Genomic DNA, 23,237 nt, shown 5'->3' on the forward strand with positions numbered 1-23,237 from the left:
TATGACATCATCCAGGTACAGGAGGGCAGTTTCAAAGTTCTTATGTCCTAGGCAGCACTCCATCAGTCGCTGGAAGGTTCCAGGTGCGTTGCAGAGTCCAAACGGCATACAATTGAACTCACAGAGGCCCATCGGCGTGGTGAATGCTGTCTTCTCCTTATCAGCCTCTGCCACAGGAACCTGCCAATACCCACTAGTCAGATCTAGGGTGGAAAAGTAAGTAGCGGATTTTAATGCAGCCAATGACTCTTCTATCCTAGGTAATGGGTATGCATCCTTGTGTGTAATGCGGTTGATCCGTCTGTAGTCTACACACATCCTCATGGTCCCATCTTTTTTCTTAACTAGCACTAGTGGGGCTGCCCAGGGGCTACAACTGTCTCTTATTACCCCTGCTTCTTTCATTCCTTTGAGCATGTCTTTGGCGCATTGGTAGTGAGCCGGTGGTACTGGTCTATACCTCTCCTTTATGGGTGGATGGTTACCTGTGGGTATAGTGTGCTCTACCCCTTTGATCTGCCCAAAGTCTAATGGGTGTTTGCTGAATATTTGTTCATATTCTTTCACTACCCTGTATACTCCATGCTTTTGATGGGAGGGTGTAGAATCGGTGCCTACATGTAGCTTTTGGCACCAATCCTCCAGCTTTCCCTCTGAGCCATTGTCTTCCGCCTGATCTGACGGCTTCAAGGGCTCAACGGTGGTGATGGCGTTGTTATCAACCGTATATAGCTTAGCCATGGTAGCATACTTAGGTAGGGTGACCTCATCTTCCCCACAATTTAGAAGGCGTATTGGCACTCTTCCCCTGTGTACCTCAACTATTCCTCTGGCCGTCAATACAGTGGGCCTACTGTCTGAGTACACAGGTTCTACCAGGGCCTGATAGTCTCGCCCTCTGATGCCTATTGCGGCTCTACACCAGACCAGCATTTCTGTTTTGGGAGGAATTACAATAGGTATTGGGTCACTTACCCTTGCACTGCCAATTTCACCTCCTGACATTTCTACCTGCTGCTTCAGCATCAAGGCTTTAATTTCCTTCTGCAGGAGTCTCTGTTGCCCAGGTTTGGCAGTCTCGACGATCTGCTGCAAGACAGTAATTACCTCTGCAAAACAATTTTCAATTACATTCATTCCTAGCAGCATAGTTGGTTCACGTTCTCGTCGGTCAACATCAACAATGATAATACCCTGATTCTGCAATTCTACTCTCCCAATCTTAATGGTCATTTCTCTGAAACCAACCTGTGGTACTAATTCACCATTGCTAGCCCATATATTCAATGCAACATTAGATGGACCACTGCTAACGTCTGAATCAGCCCAGTACCTCTTATAAAGGACATGCGGAATTGATGATATTTGGGAACCAGTGTCCAGCAAGGCGTTGAGCGGAATGCCATCCAGCACGATGGGGATGACTGGACGTCCCCCCACATACTTGTCGTGCCAGGGTGAAGGACCTTGAGAGTTCATTCCTGAGGAGCGGCCCGCCTCCCCAGGGGATCCCCATTTAAAGCACATTCACGGGCAAAGTGACCTGGCTCATTGCAACGGCGGCAAATGGGCTGTCCATCCGGCTGGTAGCGGTCGCTGGGTCGTCCTCTCGTCGCTTGGTATCTCCTAGGCCTCATCCATGGGACATCCTCCTTGCTGGTCGCCAGCTCAATCTTGGGTGCAGACTTGGATCCACGCAGCTCCTGGACGATTCTAGCCATGGAAGCAACAGTGTCTGTCAGGGCATCAAGCCTTTGATGTAGAGCCTCATTAGTGATCGGCTCCAGGTGGTTAGCAACAGCCGCTGACATGGCCGATGTCACCGGCACTACTGGCTGCTGGGGTGCCACTGTAAGGTGTTGAACAGAGTCTATATCCTGCGGCTCCTCCACCTGCTGGAGGCGGATGGCTCTATCCTTTAGCTGGGCAAATGTTAGTCCTGGATCCTGGATCACCATCATGCTCAGTTGTCCCCGGTGGGAAGGGGATGAGAGTCCATCCAGGAATTGGTCTATCAGCAGCTTATCTGCTCCAGGGGCTAAGGCAGGTTCTGCTAATTTAAGTGCTCCGAGCGCCTCCTGCAAGTTTAAGGCAAAGTCTCTTGCGCTCTCTCTAGGTTTTTGCTTGCATCCAAAGAACCTCATTTTAGCCCGGCTGCCAGCAGTGGATTCAAAAGCTGCTTTTAGTCCAGCTATTATATGCTCTACAGTGTCCTTTGCATCGTCCGGCTAGGATATAGCCTCCCGCTGGGCATTGCCAGTTAACTGTCCCATAAGCATACCAACACGCTGAGCTTCTGTCAGGGGGTACATGCTGTAGTAGATTTTTAGCTTTCCGATAAAGTCATTAAGTGTGTTGGGCTCACCTGAGTACTGCGGCAGCCACACTGCACCCGGGGTGTACGGCATCAGGAACGGCATGATAGGTGCCGCTGCACCGCCGGGTACAACAGCGTCTCCCTGCTGCGACATCTTTGCGCCCCCTTAGTTAATTTCACCAGTCTTCTTGACAGCAAGCCTGGGACACTTTTCTGCGTTTTCGTTCGGGTCGCAGCACCGAGCGCACCTCCTCTGCAAGCGGTGGGCGGAGTCTTAGTTTAGGCGCGATGTTTTCCCGCGCATAGCAGGTAATGGCGTGATTAAAGATGGCGCCTGGAAAATTTTACCAATGATGTTTTTGGATTTTTCCAGGTATCTTTGCAAAGTTTAAAGTCCGTTCTTTGTTGCAACAATTCACAGTGCAAGTCTTTTATGCGATGCAATAAGTCTTTACAGGCACACGTCACCCGGGTTGCAGCCGGGTCCAGTCCGCATCCTGTTCGTGACGCCAAAGTTGTGTCGCCAGGGGTTAAGGAGATACCCAGAACCGGGCCAAGGGGTCGCTTCTGGAAAGGGGATCACGGTGTCGTGACCCGGTCTGTGCTCCCTGGTTCCACAATAAAAGGGGGGGGTTATGTTCGTGACGCCACCCGTGGAATGTGATCAGAGATGACCACCGCTGCTGCAGAACCTCCGGGGGTGATGGAAAGCAGCTTGAGATGGGACGGCTCCCCACGGGTAGAGCATTTTCCCCGGGGCAGTGTGATAGTAGTCTATGGGGGGAGTGCAGGACACGAGCACAATAAACAGGCAGACTCACGGTTTTGCAGTTTCTTTGTCCTTTACTGTAGATGGCATTCAGCAGAGTACTGTCCACGGAGTCTGTGAGGGGTTCAGGGTTTCTCCCACCCAGCCGGGCCGTTTTGGCTTCCTTGCCTGCACTGTGTGTCTGTGGCCTGCTGCTGTGAACTATGCAGCCGGCTCTGCTGTGCTCTGCTCCTAGGTACCGACCTGACAGGCAACTCGAGTCCTTCCTAGTATGTTCCTGAACTCTCCTATGTTGCTTGTGTCTGTGGTACAGGTGAAAGATCTGGAATCTTCACTTCTCTGGTGGTAACTATGCAGTATGTAACCTGCAGTCTCGGATCCAGCATCCGTTCTTGTGCTCCACTGGGATGAGCTCAGCAATGCTCTGCCTCCCAGGAATGTTCTCTGTGTACTCTGTCTCCTTTCCTCAGACCCTCAGCTAGGCCTGGAATTGGTCAGTGGATCCTGAGGTGAGCTAAAGCCAGCTTCCAACCTACAGAGATCCTGTCTCCTCAGTGCTCTGCACTGAACTTCCAAACTGAAACTACTTCTGACCATTTCCTCCCCCCCAGCAGAATGTACAGGGAAGCAGCTTGGTCTCCCCCTTCTGGCCAGGAGGTCTTGGTGTTGTGTGTGGGGAGTTAACCCTTTGTGTTGTTACTGTGGCAACCCTGGGGTGCCACAGTAGTTTGTTTTAATCTCTAGCGTTTAGTCTCCATTATCGCTCTTGCTGCCTGTTGGCTGCAGCGCTCAGGGACTCAGCCCAAGTTGATGGGCTGAACTTACTGATTGACTGCAGCGTTGTTGTCACTTTCCGACAACAATAGACACTGGGAGAAGCAAAGAAGACTCAATGTATGACTTGGGGATGGCGAGTAAAGCCCTGTGAGTTTCTTTTTTAAAACAAACTGCTTTTTGAGGTATAAGGGTTTTCCAAAACTGGAAAAACCCTTAATTGTAATGAGGCATAATGCATATTAGCATGGCAGCATAATGTATACTATATTGTTTTGTGCCATATACATTTTGTGACATATATTAGTATAATGTATAAACTGATCAACCATAACAATAAATCCACCTGGAAGTGTGGCCTGAACGGATTAGACTTGTTGCATATCCTGCACGTCCCACAGATGCTCCATCAGAATGAGATATGTAGATTATTTTTCAGTCCACTCGTTCTCATAGAAGAATAGAATTGTAGAATGTTAGAGTTGAAAGTGACCTCCAGGGTCATCGTGTCCAACCCCCTACTCAGGATTCACAAAATATATCCCAAACAGATGTCTATCCAGCCTCTGGTTGAAGACTTCCACTGAAGAACTCACCACCTCTCATGGCAACCTGTTCCACTTATTGATCACCCTCTCTGTCAAAAAGTTTTAACAAATATCTATTCTGTATCTTTTCCCTTTCAGTTTCATTCCATTACTTCTCGTGTTTCCATGTACAAATGAGAACAAGTATGATCCCTTTAAACTATGACATCTCTTCAGATATTTGTAGATAAATATTAAGTCTCCCCTCAGCCTTCTTTTTTGCAAGCTAAACATTGCCAGATCCTCTAACTGTTCCTCGTAGGACATAGTTTGCACTCCGCTCACCATTTTGGTCGCTCTTCTCTGAACTTGCCCCAGTTTTTGATGCCTTTTTTTAAAATGTGGTACCCAGAACTGGACACAGTATTCAAGATGAGGTCTGACCAAAGAGGAGTAGAGGGGGATAATTACTTCTTGTGATCTAGACTTTGTGCTTCTCTTAATAAAGCCCAGAACTGTTTGTTTTTTTGCTGCTGCATCACACTTTTGACTCATGTGCAGTCTGTGATCTATTAATATAACCAAGTCTTTCAAACGTGCTATTGCGTACTTCTATTCTCCTGGCTTGGACCTCTTTTGGACATGCTGTGACCCAGTCATCTAGCCATTACAATTTTGCCCTTGCCTATTATTCATGCATCCAATACATCAACTTGAAGAAGTGACTGTTCCCTTGAAGTTGAAAATATCAGTGTTAAGGGTGCTTTAGACACTGCAATATCGGTAACAATATATCGTTGGGGTCAAGTCGGTAGTGACGCACATCCGGCGTCGTTACCGACATCGCAGCGTGTGACACCAATGAGCGACGATCAACGAGCACAAAAACGTGAAAAATCGATGCTTGTTGACACGTCGCTCATTTCCTTAATATCGTTGCTGCTGCCATTACGATGTTGTTCGTCGTTCCTGCGGCACCACACATCACTATGTGTGACACCGCAGGAGTGACGAACATCTCCTTACCTGCCTCCACCGGCAATGCGGAAGGAAGGAGGTGGGCGGGATGTTACGTCCCGCTCATCTCCACCCCTCCGCTTCTATTGGACGGCTGCTGTGTGATGTCGCTGTGACGCCGCACAAACAGCCCCCTTAGAAAGGAGGCGGTTTGCCAGCCAGAGCGACGTCGCAGGGCAGGTATGTGCGTGTGACGGGGACTAATGAGGTTGTGCGCCACGGGCAGCGATTTGCCCGTGTCGCACAACCGACGGGGGCGGGTATGCTCGCTAGCAAGATTGAAGCGTGTAAAGCACCCTTTACTCCCTTCACCTGCCAATAGTTTTAACATCATTGCTAATCAGTTGTAAAGTGTATATAGGTATGCATATGTTAATATAAATGGTGGGAGTCAGGACTATGCGGCATGCTGAGTTGTGATGAATATAAATACTATGTCATCTACTGGCAAAATCATACGTCCCTGAAACTCTGACTTTGTAAAGATTGGTGGTTGGTCTCCCATCCAGAACTCAACAGCCTCATATATGCCTTTAAGGCTATGTGCCCATGGGACAATGTACCTGCGGATTTTGCCGCGGAAAACCTGTGCATTTATCTGGATTTTCTAGATAAATCCGCAGGTTTGAGCAAGTACAGACACTCCCCATGTTATCCTATGGGACATGGGGAGTGTCTATGTCCATGCTGTGGTATGTGCGGCTGCGGAACATGCTGCAGATGTCCCGCAGCCGCACGTAACTGCATGTCAATTATTCCTATGGAAATACCTGCGGAATCCCTGGCCCTCCACTATGGGGAAAGAGGCCGGGACTTACGCAGGTAAGTCGCACGAATGTCCGCATGTTTACCGAAGATATATCACTGGAATCCCGCAGCTATGTGTGGCGCCCTGGACTAGCCAGGGGCCACAGGTAACAACACACACACACCCCCACCCCCAGCAGGTCACAGCAGTCATCTCCAGTGAGACCTGATTTCCTCCCTCGGGTTCAGACAGACACACCAGGTGGGCGGAGTCAGGCAGATGGACATGCCCACCGAGGAGTCTAGCTGGTCTGAGGCAGGAAACAACCCAGACAAGTCCAGGCAGAGAGAGGAAGGGAGAGGAGGTGTGCAAAGTGGCAGAAGCAGACGGGGGCCTAGGTTGGAGCCTAGGGCCCTCGTGTAGCAGTCAGGCAGACGGTAGTGGCTGTCTGCGGGAGCCGGGAAGACAGTCTTGGTGGAACCGTAGGCAGCCGGGGTTGGGCGGTGGCCCACCGGTACCGAACCGGGGAGCCAGCTGGAAACCGGAGCACAGGAGGAGCGTACAAGAAGTTGCAGGAAAGGACTTACACTACCAACCTGGGGTCAGGAAAAACACCGCAGCCATCTGTGGGACTCGTCCATCCAGCCGTTTGTTTTACCAGAGACTCCGTGTGCGTTACTGGCTGAGTAAGTACCACCGTGCCGTCTGGCACAGCGCTGCCCCGCGACCCTGCACCCGGCCAAGCCCCTCAACCCACCTTCCGACCTCCACCACCGGGCCCCGGGACCACCAAACCCCCCCCTACCCACGGAGGGAAGAAAACATCTCAGCTGCTCCCTGTCATCGCTCTCGGGATCCCCGTACAGAGCAGCGGTGGTGTCCCAACCTCACCACAAATCGTGGGTGGCGTCACGGACAATATCCCTAAACCAAACCACCCCTTTCACTCACGGGCGAGGAGCGCCGCTCGAGTACCCGGGATCCGGCCCACCGCTCGAGCCACCGAGCCACCGACCGAGCAAGCAGCAGCAGCAGACGGACCCGAGCAGTGGGTGAGCGCAGCGCCCTCCCCGCCCGCGACATATGTATTGCTGCAGATTCTGGGGATCAGCTGCGGGAAACCTGCAGACGTACCTGCGGATATATCCACGGGTACATAGTCCCGTGGGCACATAGCCTAATGGCTGTCAAGTTCGGGTCAGGAGAATAACGGCTGGTCTGTGCATTGCAGTTTATACAAAGTGCTTTAGGAACAAATGCTATTTAATAAAAAATAAAAAGATAGATTTATTTAACATTTAGGATACAAAACATTCATAAAAATTCATCCAATTGCTTGCATACAAACACAAGGGACCAACTGTATTAAGAGGCGCTATACTGTATGTAAGAGGCATATACTATTACATACTAAAGCAGTTTTCCCCCACTCCATTGCTCAAGAGCCACCAACAGATCAAGTGTTCAAAATTTCCTTAAGCGGGCTTTACACGCTACGATTTTGCTACAGCGATCTCGTTGGGGTCACGGATTTTGTGACGCACATCCGGCCGCTGTAGCGATGTCGTAGTGTGTGACTCCTAGGAGCGATTTTGGATCGTTGAAAAAACGTCCAAAATCGCTCCTCGTTGACATGGGGGTCCTCTCCCAATTATCGCTGCTGTCGCAGGGGCGAAGTTGATCCTCGTCCCTGCAGCAGCACACATCGCTACGTGTGACGCCGCAGGAACGAGGATCATCTCCTTACCTGCCTCCGGCCACAATGCAGAAGGAAGGAGATGGGCGGGATATTACGTCCCGCTCATCTCCGCCCCTCCGCTTACATTGGGCGGCTGCTTAGTGACGTCACTGTGACGCCAAACGGACCGCCCCCTTAGAAAGGAGGCGGTTCGCCGGTGACAGCGACGTCGAAGGACAGGTAAGTATGTGTGGTGGGGGTGCGCGATTTTGTGCGCGACAGGCATGCCCGTCGCGCACAAACGATGGGGGCGGGTGTCATGCTAGCGATATCGGGCCGGATATCGCAGCATGTAAAGCCACCCTTAGTGCTGACCGAGTGATATTTCCATCTGTGGATTACTAAGGAAATCCTGAAAACATGACATGTTGGTGGGTCTTGAGAATTGCAGCTGGTAAACACTGCAAGGGAGTACCGGTATATCAGTGATAAACATAGGTGATGACCAAATGTACAAAATAGACAAAAGTACCACTAAGGTAACCAAGATGTAAAAAAAAAAAAAAAGATTCCCAATCAGGTTCAAACAATAATGAGTTAAAAAAGGGTTGCTAATACACAGAATTTCCAAGACGTTTCGCAATAGACTGGCTTCCTCAGGGATCCATTTATTCTTACAGTTTTCATATATTGGTGCCAAAGCTCATCCTAACCCATAATTATCTGAATTCTATCTGTTTGGAACACACAAGGACAACATGTAGAAGACTCCTCCTATAATAACTGATGGACAATTAGAAGGTGGTGAGCAGGGTTTTGTAGTAGTAACTTTAGTTCCTCCTTTAAGATGACAGAAGTAGATCACCTCTCCTGTTTTTATTCTAATAAACTTAAACAGGTGTTTCTTTAATGATCTTTTTGTAAATCTTGCTTGTGTATTTTTCCTCTGGAGATGACTATGGGGTTTATGTAAAGATGAAGCTTCCGCCTTGGTTTTTATAGATGAAGGTTAGGATCTAACTATCGATGACTGATGGGTAGTGTGCAAGCTGAGATTAGAAATAATGACCTATTATACTATTTATGACTACCCTGTCCAGTATATGGTTGGAAATTAATGGTATGGGTATAGTTAGTACCTGCTTAAAATAATATATAGTATTATGGGGATATTGGAGCACCTTTAGTGGTGTAGGTGAAGGAACCATTGTCATCTCCACCATCCTCTCTCCAATGTCTTCTGTATATCTGTATTCAGCCCTCTATCTACAACGTCCCCCTTCAATTATTTCAGATCTTCTTCCACTATATATTCCACTCAGTACAAATTTTCCTGATACAAAGCGTCCATCCTAACTCTGAAGTGGAGAAGTATGCTATCTGTTGTCTTGTGTCAAATAGCTGTTGTTTATAATGTGCACAATGTGGATCTTGGCCTACAGACCCTCAATCTGCCTGGAGCCTCTGTGCTAACCTGAGCTCTCTTCTCACTATACAGATCATCAGAAACTAGAGCGAGAAGCCCGGATCTGCCGCCTCTTAAAGCACCCAAATATTGGTAAGACCATTAACACCTTTTTTTATTGGGCTGATTCACCATTTCACCAAATCTTACTCATTCTGGTCAGATGTACAGTATGTGCTAAACCTGAGGATTTCAGGTAATGTTTATGGAGACCTCCCAACTCCCCCCTGATGCCAATATCAGTAAAAAATCAGCAGTTGGTTTTTCACTGCTCAATTCTTTCGTTTGCAACGGGGTATGCCATCGCCAGGGGCATAGCCATAGTTGGTGCAGGAGCTGTAATCACACCAGTATCCTGGAGCCAAGGTGGCCCAAATGGTCTCTTTGAGACATATGAAAAGACTATTACTATTAAAGACCTGTGATGGTTGGGGGCCCCATTGGAGATTTTGCATTGGAAGCCACGAGTTTCAAGTTACACCATTGGCCACTGACAATGAAATCTGACAGAGACTTTTAGGGGTACTTTGCACGTTGCGACATCGCTACTGCGATATTGTCGGGTTCAAATCGAAAGTGACGCACATTCGGCGCCGGTAACGACGTCGCAACGTGTAAAGCCTAGATCCGCCGATAAACGATCGCAAAAGGGTCGAAAATCGGTGATCTATGTAGTGTCGGACATTTCCATAATGTTGCACCAATAGGAGATATGATGTTGTTCCTCGTTCCTGCGGCAGCACATATCGCTGTGTGTGAAGCCGCAGGAGCGAGGAACATCTCCTTACCTGCCTCCACCGCCAACGCGGAAGGAAGAAGGTGGGCGGGATGTTTACGTCCCGCTCATCTCCGCCCCTCCGCTTCTATTGGCCGCCTGCCATGTGACATCGCTGTGACGCCGTACGACCCGCCCCCTTAGGAAGGAGGCAGGTTGCCGGCCAGAGCAACGTCGCAAGGCAGGTAAGTGCGTGTGAAGCTGCCGTAGCGATAATGTTCGCTACAGCAGCTATCACAAGATATCGCATGTGCGACGGGGGCGGGTACTATCGCGCTTGGCATCGCTATCATCGGCTAGCGATGTCGCAGCGTGCAAAGTACCCCTTACTCCCTTCTTTCTACTGGGAACACATGCATGCCTGGCTGGGCATGTATAAATATAAAGGGGGGGATCGGGAGGGATAACTGTAAGATGACAGCTCTCTAATGTGAATGTCCAGCCCTACTTGGAGACCCATAATGTACAGACCCTTAAGGTTGCCATACACGTTAGATAATTTTTGGCCGAACATAGCATGTAATCGGCTGGCTCTCGAGGCGCCCCATAGACATACACACTTGGCTAAACATAAATGCCTTTCATATGGAGGAAGGAGGGAAAGCCTCTACTAGGCACCTCTGACGACAGCCTACCCCCAAGGAAAACAACAAAAGGATGGGTCATATAAATTCAACATGTCCAATCCTCTACTATAACATCATCTGTAGAGGGAGAGTCGAGAGGCCACATTATTTGTTATATGGTCATACTGTCGCTCCGAAATTGTCAGGTATGGCCAACTTTACTGCTTTACCCCAATGCGTATCTACCTGCGTGCTCTGGAGAACCTTTATAGCCTTCATAGAGGAATGATTAGCCCATCCTGTAACTGCAAATACTCCCTCTGCAGATAGATTTTATGGATTTTATGTACCTACTGGCAATGTATGGAGCTGGTTCCTCTGTGTTGAGTTGGTTTATGAACGACTATTTGTGGAAATATCACAAATGATGCAAAAAAAAGGTCAAAACTGCTTCCATAGCAAAACATGGGATCAGTTCTAGTATCAGTTTCCTTCTTTGGTTTCTCTTGCTGGAGAATACCAGAACCAGATCAGCAGGATTCGGTCATAATAATGGCTATTTTGAGGTTGGCAATGTAACACAATACATCAATAATTGCTGTCTCAGCTCTAATCCTAATTGTCTCTTCCCTTTCTAGTACGCCTCCATGACAGTATATCAGAAGAAGGGTTCCACTATCTCATTTTCGACCTGTAAGTAATTGGTTAATTTTATCATTACCACTTCAAATAAAATAAAAAAAAAAATGCTATTTTTATACCAAATTAAAGAGAATCTGTCGCCCCCGTCATGTCTGTCTTAGTTAATATGTGGAGTTCCTATTATTAAGTGAATATACTGATAACACCACAAAGACGCTCAGCTGCCTGCTTATGTGTGGGAACGCGTCCCTGTTTCTGGGATTACGGCTCCTAACAACCGATAAGGGTTAACATTCAATTCTGGGAATAAACCTTATAAAGTATGGTATGGTGGTGTTATATAGTCACGGTATGGTGGTTTTATTTAGTCATGGTATGGTGGCGATATTTAGCAATGGTATGGTGGTGATATTTAGTAATGACATGGTGGCGATATTTAGTCACAGTATGGTGGTGATATTTAGTAATGACGTGGTGGCGATATTTAGTCACAGTATGGTGGTGATATTTAGCCATGGATTGGTGCTTTTATTTAGTCACAGTATGGTGGTGATATTTATCAATGGTATGGTGGTTAATTTTAGTCATGATTTGGTAGTGATACCATGTGTCACGCTGTACAAAGGGCTGGTAAGAAGTAGTACAGCGTATTCCCCACTAGGTGGCAGCAGAGTAGTGAAGGAGAGTCAAAGTGACACTGTAACAAAAAGGAGGCTGAAGTACAGCAGAGTAACTCCAGCAGGCAGTTCCCAGGCGAACCACCAGGGGGCAATAGAGTAGTCAAACAGTCAGGGTCTAGTCAGGAAAGTCAAGTCACTGCAAAGGGAAGATCAAAATCAGATCAGAAAACAGAACCGAAGTCAGATGCCGGGAGATCAGTTATGCAGAGGGAAAAACAAAGGGCACAGAGGACAGCTTGGTATTACTTAGATTTAGTGGAACCAGTGATATGGCCACTTCTTCAGAGTGTCTCAGGAGCTATTTTTCAACATGACAATGCCAGGCCACATGTTACTTGGGTTACTGTGAGCAGCCTGCGTGGCCTAAACGTGCTACCATGGCCTGCAGTGTCTCCAAACTTGTCTCCCATTTATCACAACTCATGATCGGCACCTGCAAAAGTAAGTAGCTGCCAGCGGCGGATATTGATAATTTACCCAAGTGAATTCAGTGCAGCAGAAGATTCGTCAGACTACCATTAGTCACCTCACTGATAGAAGCCTAGGTGTGTATGTACAGGGATTTCTGCATGTGGCGCTCATACTCAATATTGAAAAATTCTAAATGTTTAGAAAATTTTTTTTCCATTTTTTTAGCATTTGTATATCATTAACATGTCTATTCATCCTGTGATTTCTATTTTTAGTATTTGTATATCATTAACATGTCTATTCAGCCTGTGATTTCTATATCTCCATGACTTTTCCTTCTTAAGCCTGCTTTAAACGGTACGATCTATCGTGCAATTTCACGATCGATCGTACCCACCCCCGTCGTTTGTGCGTCACGGGCAATTAGTTGCCCGTGGCGCACAAAGTCGTTAACCCCCATCACACGCACTTACCTGCTGAGCGACGTCGCTGTGGGCGGCGAACATCTTCTTCCTGAAGGGGGAGGGACGTTCGGCGTCACAGCGACGTCACACAGCGGCCGGCTAATAGAAGCGGAGGGGCGGAGATGAGCGGGACGTAAACATCCCGCCCACCTCCTTCCTTCCGCATAGCCGGCGGGTGCCGCGGGACGGAGGTAAGCTGCTGTTCATCGTTCCCGGGGTGTCACATGGAGCGGCGTGTGCTACCCCGGGAACGATGAGCAACCAGCGCCGTTTTAATTAAACGAGATTATGAAACCGAGCGACGAGTACACGACTCACGATTTGTGAGCGATACTGCGTCACTCGGAGGTGTCACACAGCCCGACGCCGCAAGCGATGCCGGATGTGCGTCACAAAAACCGTGACCCCGACGATCTACCGCACGATAGATCGTCTCGTGTAAAGCAGCCTTTAGAATTACATTTTCAATGTTGAGGAATCTATTATTTTTTACCATAAATATATTGTTATTACAATATCTTAGAAACAATTGAATTGATAATACAATTGAATATAAATGGGCTGTTTATTGACTTGGATTAGGCAGAGTTCACACTTTGCATTTGTGCTGCTTTTTTTTTAATGCAATCACAGCAAAAGTGCCATCACTTAATGGTAGTTGACCAATACCAGATACGCCACCAATGTTTTGAATGAGGGGCTGCAGCGCTCCATTCCAGTCATAGTTTTTCCACTTCTCAGGGGCATTCCCTATCATGCACCGCAGCTCAGCTCCACTCAAGTAATGAGGTTTCCGCCGTTTCCTTGAAACATTGTGAAAGGGACTCAGCCCTGAAACACCACTACTGCCACTTCATCCTTAGAACCTATGGCACAAATCATAAAAACACATCCTAGGAATTTGCCACTACCTAATATGACATGAATACCCGCTAAAGCGGGCTTTACACGCAACGACATCGCTAACGAGATGTCGTTGGGGTCACGGAATTCGTGACGCACATCCGTCCTCGTTAGCGACGTCGTTGCATGTGACACCGCAGGAACGACCGGTAACGATCAAAAATACTCACCATATCGTTGATCGCTGTCCAGTCGTTCCTTTCCCGATTATCGTTGCTGCTGCAGGACGCAGGTTGTTCGTCGTTCCTGCGGCAGCACACATCGCTACATGTGACACCGCAGGGACGAGGAACATCTCCTTACCTGCGGTCACACACAATGAGGAAGGAAGGAGGTGGGCGGGAAATTCGTCCCGCTCATCTCCACCCCTCCACTTCTATTGGGCGGCCGCTTACTGACGCCGCTGTGACGTCGCACGAACCGGACCCTTACAAAGGAGGCGGTTCGCTGGTCACAGCGGCGTCGCTAGGCAGGTAAGTAATGTGACGGGTGTAAGCGATGTTGTGCGCCACGGGCAGCGATTTGCCCGTGACGCACAATCGACGGGGGCGGGTATGCACGCTAGCGATATCGCTGCGTGTAAAGCTCGCTTTAGTCAAAATACTGGCAACTAGAGCTAACGTCGTAGTTTTTGTTTTAAAGGCTACGGATAGCTTTAATATATAAACAAACATTTTTACATATTTTGATGGTTACTTTTTGCTAAAGCACCACTGCAGAATTTTGTTATCTGCGCTGGAGTGGTGCTTTAAATTTAAGACCCTTGCCCCCTTTCTTATACTCATGCACTGGCGTTTTCAGCCTTTCTCAGCGTCGCTCCAGTCCCATGGTACCATCTTGTGCCCCTAACTTCTGACTGGTCGGAAGTCAGAAGTTACGTCACAAGCTAACAATGCAAGTCTATGAAAGCCAGAACGAGGCTCTCATAGACTTGTATCAATAATGATTTGTGACCTCCGGCGTGCTCCATGAAACACTGGATGTATTGGCAGGTTATAAAGTGATGGCGACTGATGGGAGTGTCTGTGAAAATAAATGAAGGCACTGGAAGGTGAGTATAAGGCCATATGCGCACGTTGCGTTTTTTCATGCATTTCCACAGCGTTTTTAACTGCAGCATTTTAATTAAAAAAAATGCATGCGTTTTGATTTCCAAGCAAAGTATATGGAAAATAGGGCTTTCTTGTGTGCACTATGCATAAAAAAACGCTGTGTTTTTTGTGTAAAAAATGTGTCAAAATCTCTGCGTTTGAAGAAGCAGCATGTCAATTGTTTTTGCCATTTTGGCAGCGTTTTGGTAACATAGAAGTCAATGAGAATTATAAAAACGCATCCTAAATCAAAATTTCTGGCGTTTTACATGCTTTTTTGATGCAAAACGCATGCTTTTTTGTCAAAATCAAAGCATGCGTTTTTGGCATTATAGTGAGGTCAAGAGCTTTCCTTTTGCCCTCACATACAGCCCGACTCAAAAAAAAAAAGAGTCAAACAATAATTTTACTTTATTTAGAACATAATTATTAAATTTCAATTATCATTTTTGGAAAATTATCATTATAGTGTATGACTTAAAGGGTTTAATTTTTTTTTCCACTTTTTTCCTAGTGTTTTAATGTTCAAACTTTATTTAGTAGTGTCTTTGTATTGAAAATGCATCCCATTTTAAGCACTGAAAATGCATGTAAAACGCGGTCAAAATGCGGAAAAAACGCAAGAAAAACGCATGCGTATTTCTTGCGTTTTTGTGGTGAAAACCAAATTTGACAATGACAAATTCTGCCAGAGGATGCATTCATTTCTGCAAGTTACTGGACGCAAAGTGCGCACATGGCCTTAGACAGAGGTCAGGCAGCTTACATTTAAAGGGAACCTGTCAGGTCAAATATGCACCCAGAACCACGAGCAGTTCTGGGTGCATATTTCTAATCTCTGCCTAACTGTCCCTGTATCTAGTAGCATAGATAAAGGGATCTTTAGAAAGAGTATTTCTAAAGATCTTTTATCATATGCTAATGAGCACAGGGACTAGTCACAAGTGCGTTATGACTAGTCCACCCTCTTAGCATGTTAGCACACCCACAGGGACATGCTAAGATGCTATTCAATGCCCAGTGTCATCAGCGGTGATGCGCGTACCTGTGTAAGCTGTCAATGCTTCAGATGCTGGGTTTAGTCTCAGTGCGCACGATCAGAAGTCCCGGCACTTCCGGTCATGCACACTATGAAGCCGGGTGTACGCGTCTTGGCTTCAGAGAGATCTAGTGTTATCACCTATCCTGTGTTTTCACTTATTTTCACTGGACAAGCCATTTAACTTTACTTTTATTTAGGAAGCAAATGAACAACAAAAAAAATTCTGTGTACAGGTGGTCTTCAGGGACCACCAGTGAATATTTTATCAGCCTCCTAACCACATGTAAATCAGGTTTTTAATCATTGCTTCCGTGGCAATTAACGGTTTGTATTGCAATTCTCAACATGTCACTTCATGTAAATTCATGTATTCTAATATGATGAAAAGTAGTGAGTTACATTATATTGTGGCTAAAATAAAGCAATACTAACCTCGTAGCTTAGAGACCAAAAGGAGCCTGCATTATACTTGTCTCATGCAAGAAGAGTTCTCCCTCCTTTCGGCATATATTTGGCTATCACACTATATACAGTATTCGGCCCCCTTGAATTTTTCAACCTTCTCCCACATTTCAGGCTTCAAACATAAAGATAAAAATGCTAATGTAATGGTGAAGAATCAACAACAAGTGGGACACAATCGTGAGGTTGAACGATATTTATTGCTTATTTTAAACTTTTTTTAAAAAAAATAACTGAAAATTGAGGCATGCAATATTATTCATCCCCTTTACTTTCAGTGCAGCAAACTCACTCCAGAAGTTCATTGAGGATCTCTGAATGATCCAATGTTGTCCCAAATGACTGATGATGATAAATATAAGCCCCTGTGTGTAATCAAGTCTCCGTATTAATGCACCTGCTCTGTGATAGTCTCAGTGTTCTGTTTAAAGCACAGATAGCATCATGAAGACCAAGGAACACAATAGGCAGGTCCGTGATACTGTTGTGGAGAAGTTTAAAGCCTGTTTTAATTACAAAAAGATTTCCAAAACTTTAAACATCCCAAGGAGCACTGTGCAAGCGATCATATTGAAATGGAAGGAGTATCACACCACTACAAATCTACCAAGACCCGGCCGTCCAGCCAAACTTTCATTTCAAACAAAGAAAAGACTGATCAGAGATGCAGCCAAGAGGCCCATGATCACTCTGGATAAACTGCAGAGATCTACAGCTGAGGTGGGAGAGTCTGTCCATAGGACAACAAATCAGTCGTACAATGCACAAATCTGGCCTTTATGGAAGAGTGGCAAGGAGAAAGCCATTTCTCAAAGATATCCATAAAAAGTGTGATTTAAAGTTTGCCACAAGCCACCTGGGAGACACATCAAACATGTGGAAGAAGGTGCTCTGGTTAGATGAAACCAAAATGGAACTATTTGGGCACAATGCCAAATGATATGTTTGGCATAAAAGCAACACAGCTCATCACCCTGAACACACCATCCCCACTGTCAAACATGGTGGTGGCAGCATTATGGTTTGGGCCTGTTTGGGCCTGTTTTTCTTCAGCAGGGACAGGGAAGATGGTTAAAATTGATGGGAAGATGGATGGAGCCAAATACAGAACCATTCTTGAAGAAAATCTGTTGGGAGTCTGCAAAAGACCTGAGACTGGGACGGAGATTTGTCTTCCAACAAGAGAATGATCCCAAACATAAAGCAAAATCTACAATGGAATGGTTCACAAATAAACGTATCCAGGTGTTAGAATGGCCAAGTTACAGTCCAGACCTGAACCCAATCGAGAATCTGTGGAAAGAGCTGAAAACTGCTGTTCACAAACGCTCTCCATCCAACCTCACTCAGCTCCAGCTGTTTGCAAAGGAAGAATGGGCAAGAATTTCAGTCTCTTGATGTGCAAAACTGATAGAGACATACCCCAAGAGACTGCAGCTGTAATCGCAGCAAAAGGTGGCGCTACAAAGTATTAACTTAAAGGGGACGAATAATATTGCACGCTCCAATTTTCAGTTATTTATTTTTTTTTAAAAAAAGTTTAAAATAAGCAATACATTTCGTTCACCTTCACAATTGTGTCCCACTTGTTGTTGATTCTTCACCATAACATTACCATTTTTATCTTTATGTTTGAAGCCTGAAATGTGGGAAAGGTTGAAAAATTCAAGGGGGCTGAATACTTTTGCAAGGCACTGTACCTATGTGTTCAAGTGACTTTTTAGAATATGTTAGAATATGTGCGTGTAGACAAGGAAAACACTATTTTTTGCAATTATTTCACCTTGATCTGATTTTTTTTTTTTTACTTTTTTCCCCATGTGCAGGATGAATTTGTAGTTTTCAGCTGCCTCTAAGCCAGTGAGTAGAGAGGAGCTACTCCCCTAGTTTAGGGGGGAATTATGCTCTTCTATCTTTCTGAGACAAGAGGGGATTATGGTCCCCTATCTCTCTGAGACAAAAGGAGAGAAGAGGGGATTATGCTCCCCTATCTTTCTGAGACAAAAGGGGATTATGCTCCTGACGCACCCACGGGGTCTTGGGGGTTACTCGTCATCGGTCCGGTGTCGGTTTGGGATGTCACAGCGGCCTTGCACCGTTTCGTGACTCCGGCGATGTCAATAAAGATGGGGATGGAGATGATGGAAGTTGTTATTCGTGATGCCACCTCAGGTATGCGGCCAGTTATTAGCCGCCGCTGCGGAAAGTCTCTCTTCTGGGGCAGATGGTGACGCAGCTCAGGTGTTGCAGCTCTCCACAGGCAGAGCTAGGCCCCAGGGAGGATGTTGGTAGTAGTAGTCGCCTATGGTGCAGGGGCGCGATGACGGGAGCGTCGGCAATGATGGGACGACACAGAGGCTGCAGTTCAAGTTCTTTACTCACTGGTGTCACACCGCCTTTGGAGCAGCGTGTTCCGCTACAATGGGCTCCAGTTGATCCCGGATAGTTCAGAGGTCAAGGCCGGTGTTTCCTTCTATGTGTCCTTTCCAGTGGTCTTCCCTCCACCCAGCTCCAGGGCCGTGGAACAGGTCATGGGTGCCTGCTGCACTCCCTGTGAATCCTGGGATCCTCCTTCTTCCTAAGAACTCGGGTCGAGCCTTCAGCTCCGGACCATGGGCCCCTGTCTGTCCTTGTCACTCCTGACTGTTGTCTCTTCCTGAGTGCGACCTGGCGCTTGCTGTGCCCAGAGCTAACTAACTGCTGTGTGAGATGGCTCCTCACTTTCCCTGCAGGTGCATCACCTTCCGGGTTGCTGAACTAGTGGGCAAGAGGTCCCCTACCTCGTGATGGCCACCCCTGGCACCTACCCTGGCTCAGTCTCAGTGACAGAGCTCCCATGTTATGTGTTGGATGTGTTGTGGTGGTTGTTTACCGGTGATGACCTCCTCTGTATCCGAGATGAAAACTGCACCTCAGGTGAGGTGCAGTACCCTGTGGCGCCTGAAGCCACAGGGGTGCCACACTCCCCTATCTCTCTGAGACAAAAGGAGACAAGAGGGGATTATGCTCCCCTATCTCTCTGAGACAAAAGGGGATTATGCTCCCCTATCTCTCTGAGACAAAAGGAGACAGAAGGGGATTATGCTCCCCTATCTTTCTGAGACAAGAGGGGATTATGCTCCCCCATCACTTTGAGACAAAAGGAGACAAGGGGATTATGTTCCCCTATCTTTCTGAGACAAAATGAGACAAGAAGGGATTATGTTCCCCTATCTTTCTGAGACAAAATGAGACAAGAAGGGATTATGTTCCCCTATCTCTCTGAGACAAAATGAGACAAGAAGGGATTATGTTCCCCTATCTCTCTGGGACAAAAGGAGACAAGAGGGGATTATGCCCCCCTATCTCTCTGAGAGAAAAGGAGTCAAGAGGACATTGTGCTCCCCTTTCTCTCTCTTTCAAAAGGAGATAAGAGAAAATCCTGCTCCCCTTTCACTTTGAGCCAAGACAAGATTACGAAAAACTGTTTGGGGGACAAAAGCGCAGACAGGAACAGCAATATCTCCTGGTAATATAGTGAAAGATGGGACTATGCTCTCACCTGGCTCTGTTGTGTGAAGGCACAACACCTGTAGATGCATGTAATTGCTGCTGCAGCCCCGTGGCTTGAGGAGGACCTCTTCTTCCAAATGTAAAATAGTAAAGGAGGATGCTATTGTGTTGTTTGGACTGTGGTGTCGTAACTGAGAAGCCTTTTGTGTTACAAGGTGGTTCTTTATTTGCCAACGCGTTTTGTTTGTTGTACAGTTTTATCGATCGTTCTGGACCTCGCGGATTGCGATAACAAATATGTATATTTTTTTTATATACTTTTTTTTTTATAAAACTAAGCTTTCAGTGGCAAAATATTTGTCTATTATTTTTAATGATTTATTATGCATATTTTTTTAAAACGTTTAGTAATTTTTTTTTTCCTTTTTCTTGCATAGTCTCTATATGCAACATTTACTTGTCTGGTCGCTGATCTAATATCCTGCAATACTCCTGTACTGCAGGATATTAGACCTCTCAGTGTTCACATGCTACTTCTCTTCTTAGACCCTGCTTCTTACAGGGCCTTACAGGCCACCGTAGCCAGCTGTCCTGAAGACTACCAGCCCACTGTACTCTGGCATGATGTCATTAAGGGACGTTGACGTGCTCCTCCTTCCATCTACTCTATGGTGTCCCAAGGACATCTTGGGAGCTTCACTGCCCCATGAGCATCAGATGAGTGTCAGAAGGCCACATGCAGCCACCAGGCTATGTGTTTGAGACCCCTGGACTAGAAGCTTTATTCATCTGATCGCAAGGAAGAGAAACCTTTGCCATCAATTGTATTTTGCCACTCCCAAGCAGGGCATCTCCTTTGATAATGTCCTCTTGTATTGAAAAACAAGTTCTTGGGGCACATGTATGAATATATGAGAAGAACAAAGTGGCGTATGTAGCACTATAAATTAGACACTTATACCTATAATATGGTTGGAAGATTATGATCGGAAGAATAAAATATGGTCAGAAGAATTGAAAGAACAAGGCAAAGAGGAAGACCGACAGCAACCTGATGGCTTGATACAATCAAAGTAATGGCAGAGAAGACTCTAGTTGACTTATCTAGACTTGCACAAGATTGATCCTCCTACAGATCGTTTAGCCATCAAATTGCTATGGCTCGAGATCGAGCCCTAGGACAGCTTAGGAGCTTCAGTGCCTCATGAGCTTCAGATGAGCGTGTCATGGGGTGACGTGTCCCCCAGGCCATGTGTTCGTGACCCCTGGACTAGAGGCTTTATTCATCTGATAACAAAGAAGGAGAAATCTTTACCATCAAGTGTATTTCACCGCTTCCAAGAAGGTCATCTCCTTTGATGATGCCCTTTCATATTGAAAGACAAGTTCTTGGGACACATATATGAATATATGAGAGTATTACGTAAGGCTAAAGACTTATCAGCAGCCCATCATAGTACTATATATTAGACACTTATACATATAATATGGTTGGATGAATATAATTGGAATAATAAAATATGGTCTGAAGAACTGAAGGAACAAGGCAAAAAGGAAGACCGGCAGCAACTTTATAGCTTGATGCAATCAAAGTAATGGCGGAGAAGACCCTGGTTGACCTATCTAGACTTTCACAAGATCGATCCTCCTACAGATTGTTTATCCATCAAATCGCTATGGCTCGAGATCGAGCTGAAGGCCGTTAAAAAAAACCCAAACTAAATAAAAAACACATAATAATGAGTAGATTGTAAGACCTGTTCACCGTTAGTCATTCAAACTCCTCACAGGAACATTTTTTTTATCAAAATGTCAAAACAAGGGAAAGAAGACATACAAATCATTGATTTGGTAAATGCAAAATTCCCTGTAACCTAGCAACACTGACAATTTTCCCTAATAGGTCTGTGCACGAGTCCGACTGTGTTTTACAACAGCATGGTGCTAGTCCTTGGCCCTTGGCAGTATGCATGTGTTCTGGTTAATGAGTAGTCTAGGGTACATATATATCCGAAAGCAATGTTTTAGATAAATACTGGCTGCCAAACCCCCCCCCAAAAAAAAAACAATTTACACTGGGGTGCTGACTATAAAGACTTTCAATGGAAAAAAGCACAAAACTATAAATATGAAAACAAGCATTTATTGTACACTCAGTAAAAGGTGAGTCTAATGTCACAGTACAGAACATGACAATATATACAAATGGGGTAAGATACCAAAAAATAGCAAATGTGTATAATAACGTAGGGGAGCAATAAGACATGTTAAGATTGTGATAGTGGGATCTAGAGATGATTATTATTATTATTTATTTATAGAGCACCATTGATTCCATGGTGCTGTACATGAGAAGTGGGTTACATACAGAATACATATACAAGTTACAATAGACAGACTAGTACAGAGGGAAGAGGGCCCTACCCTTGCGGGCTTACAGTCAATAGGATTATGGGGAGGAGACAGTAGGTGGGGTGTAGATTGGGCGGCAGCTCCGCACGGTGGTCGGGCAGCAGCTCCGCACGGTGGTCGGGCGGCAGCTCCGCGCGGTGGTTGGGCGGCAGCTCCGCACGGTGGTTGGGCGGCAGCTCTGCACAGTGGTCGGGCAGCAGCTCCGCACGGTGGTCGGGCAGCAGCTCCGCACGGTGGTCGGGCGGCAGCTCCGCGCGGTGGTCGGGCGGCAGCTCCGCGCGGTGGTCGGGCGGCAGCTCCGCACGGTTTAGAGGTTACATTCTTCCTTATTGTCTAGACATTAGAGCAGTCAATATATCCCCACACTTAGGGGATGTCACAGTCGTCTCCCTGCTGTTTTAAGACTAGTGACCGCCTTAGGACTGGAGCCTCCCATCTCCATCTTGTCTCCTCATTTCAACGAAATTTCCTTTGGCGTCTCAGGAGTTAATTTCAGGTTTTGTTGCCAGCAGCTCTGTGCAGTGCAAGTCAGCTGTTGCTGCTTTGGGTCCACGCCCATTTAGGTTAAATATTGGAGCCTTCCCAGCAGTCCTTGCTGCTGTTAGAATCATTTCTACTTTGGCCAGCCTGGTGGAAGGAACTGCTGAGGTTTTGTCCTGTGCCCATTCACCTGCTACTTTAGAGTCCATCTGCTACGGGGAAGTTTGGTGTTTTGTATCCTTCTGTTAATCCCCCCCGTCTGTCTTTCCTTTCCCTCAGTGTTTATTAGTTTATTGTTAAGTCTAGTGTACTCGTCGGCCTACTGACTAGACAGCATGAGTTTATGACCAACTGATGGTTCAAGGTATCCTGCTCACCGACAGGTTGAAAAAACCTGTATAGGCATGCTAGGGAGCTCAGGAGTCAGCTTGAGGTGAGGACAGGAGGTGCCACCTCACCCCTGTCCCTAGCGGTAGAGACCTCTGTTGTATCGTGACCCCACTGTTTTCCCCTTTTTGTGGT

The 23,237-nt window shown here is 46.5% G+C and overlaps 1 protein-coding gene across 16 annotated transcripts in view; it reads left to right on the forward strand.

Moving 5' to 3' along the window:
• CAMK2B (calcium/calmodulin dependent protein kinase II beta) overlaps positions 1–23,237 on the forward strand; it is a 243,909-nt gene that overhangs the window by 128,961 nt on the left and 91,711 nt on the right. For all 16 annotated transcript variants that reach the window (XM_075346281.1, XM_075346296.1, XM_075346283.1 and 13 more), the window contains exons 3-4: positions 9,329–9,388; positions 11,275–11,329. In XM_075346281.1, the coding sequence (XP_075202396.1) occupies positions 9,329–9,388; positions 11,275–11,329 (115 nt within the window). The remainder of the gene's footprint in view (positions 1–9,328; positions 9,389–11,274; positions 11,330–23,237) is intronic.

Source organism: Anomaloglossus baeobatrachus, chromosome 4 (genome assembly GCF_048569485.1).
Source record: "Anomaloglossus baeobatrachus isolate aAnoBae1 chromosome 4, aAnoBae1.hap1, whole genome shotgun sequence".
Classification (NCBI taxonomy): Eukaryota; Metazoa; Chordata; class Amphibia; order Anura; family Aromobatidae; genus Anomaloglossus; species Anomaloglossus baeobatrachus.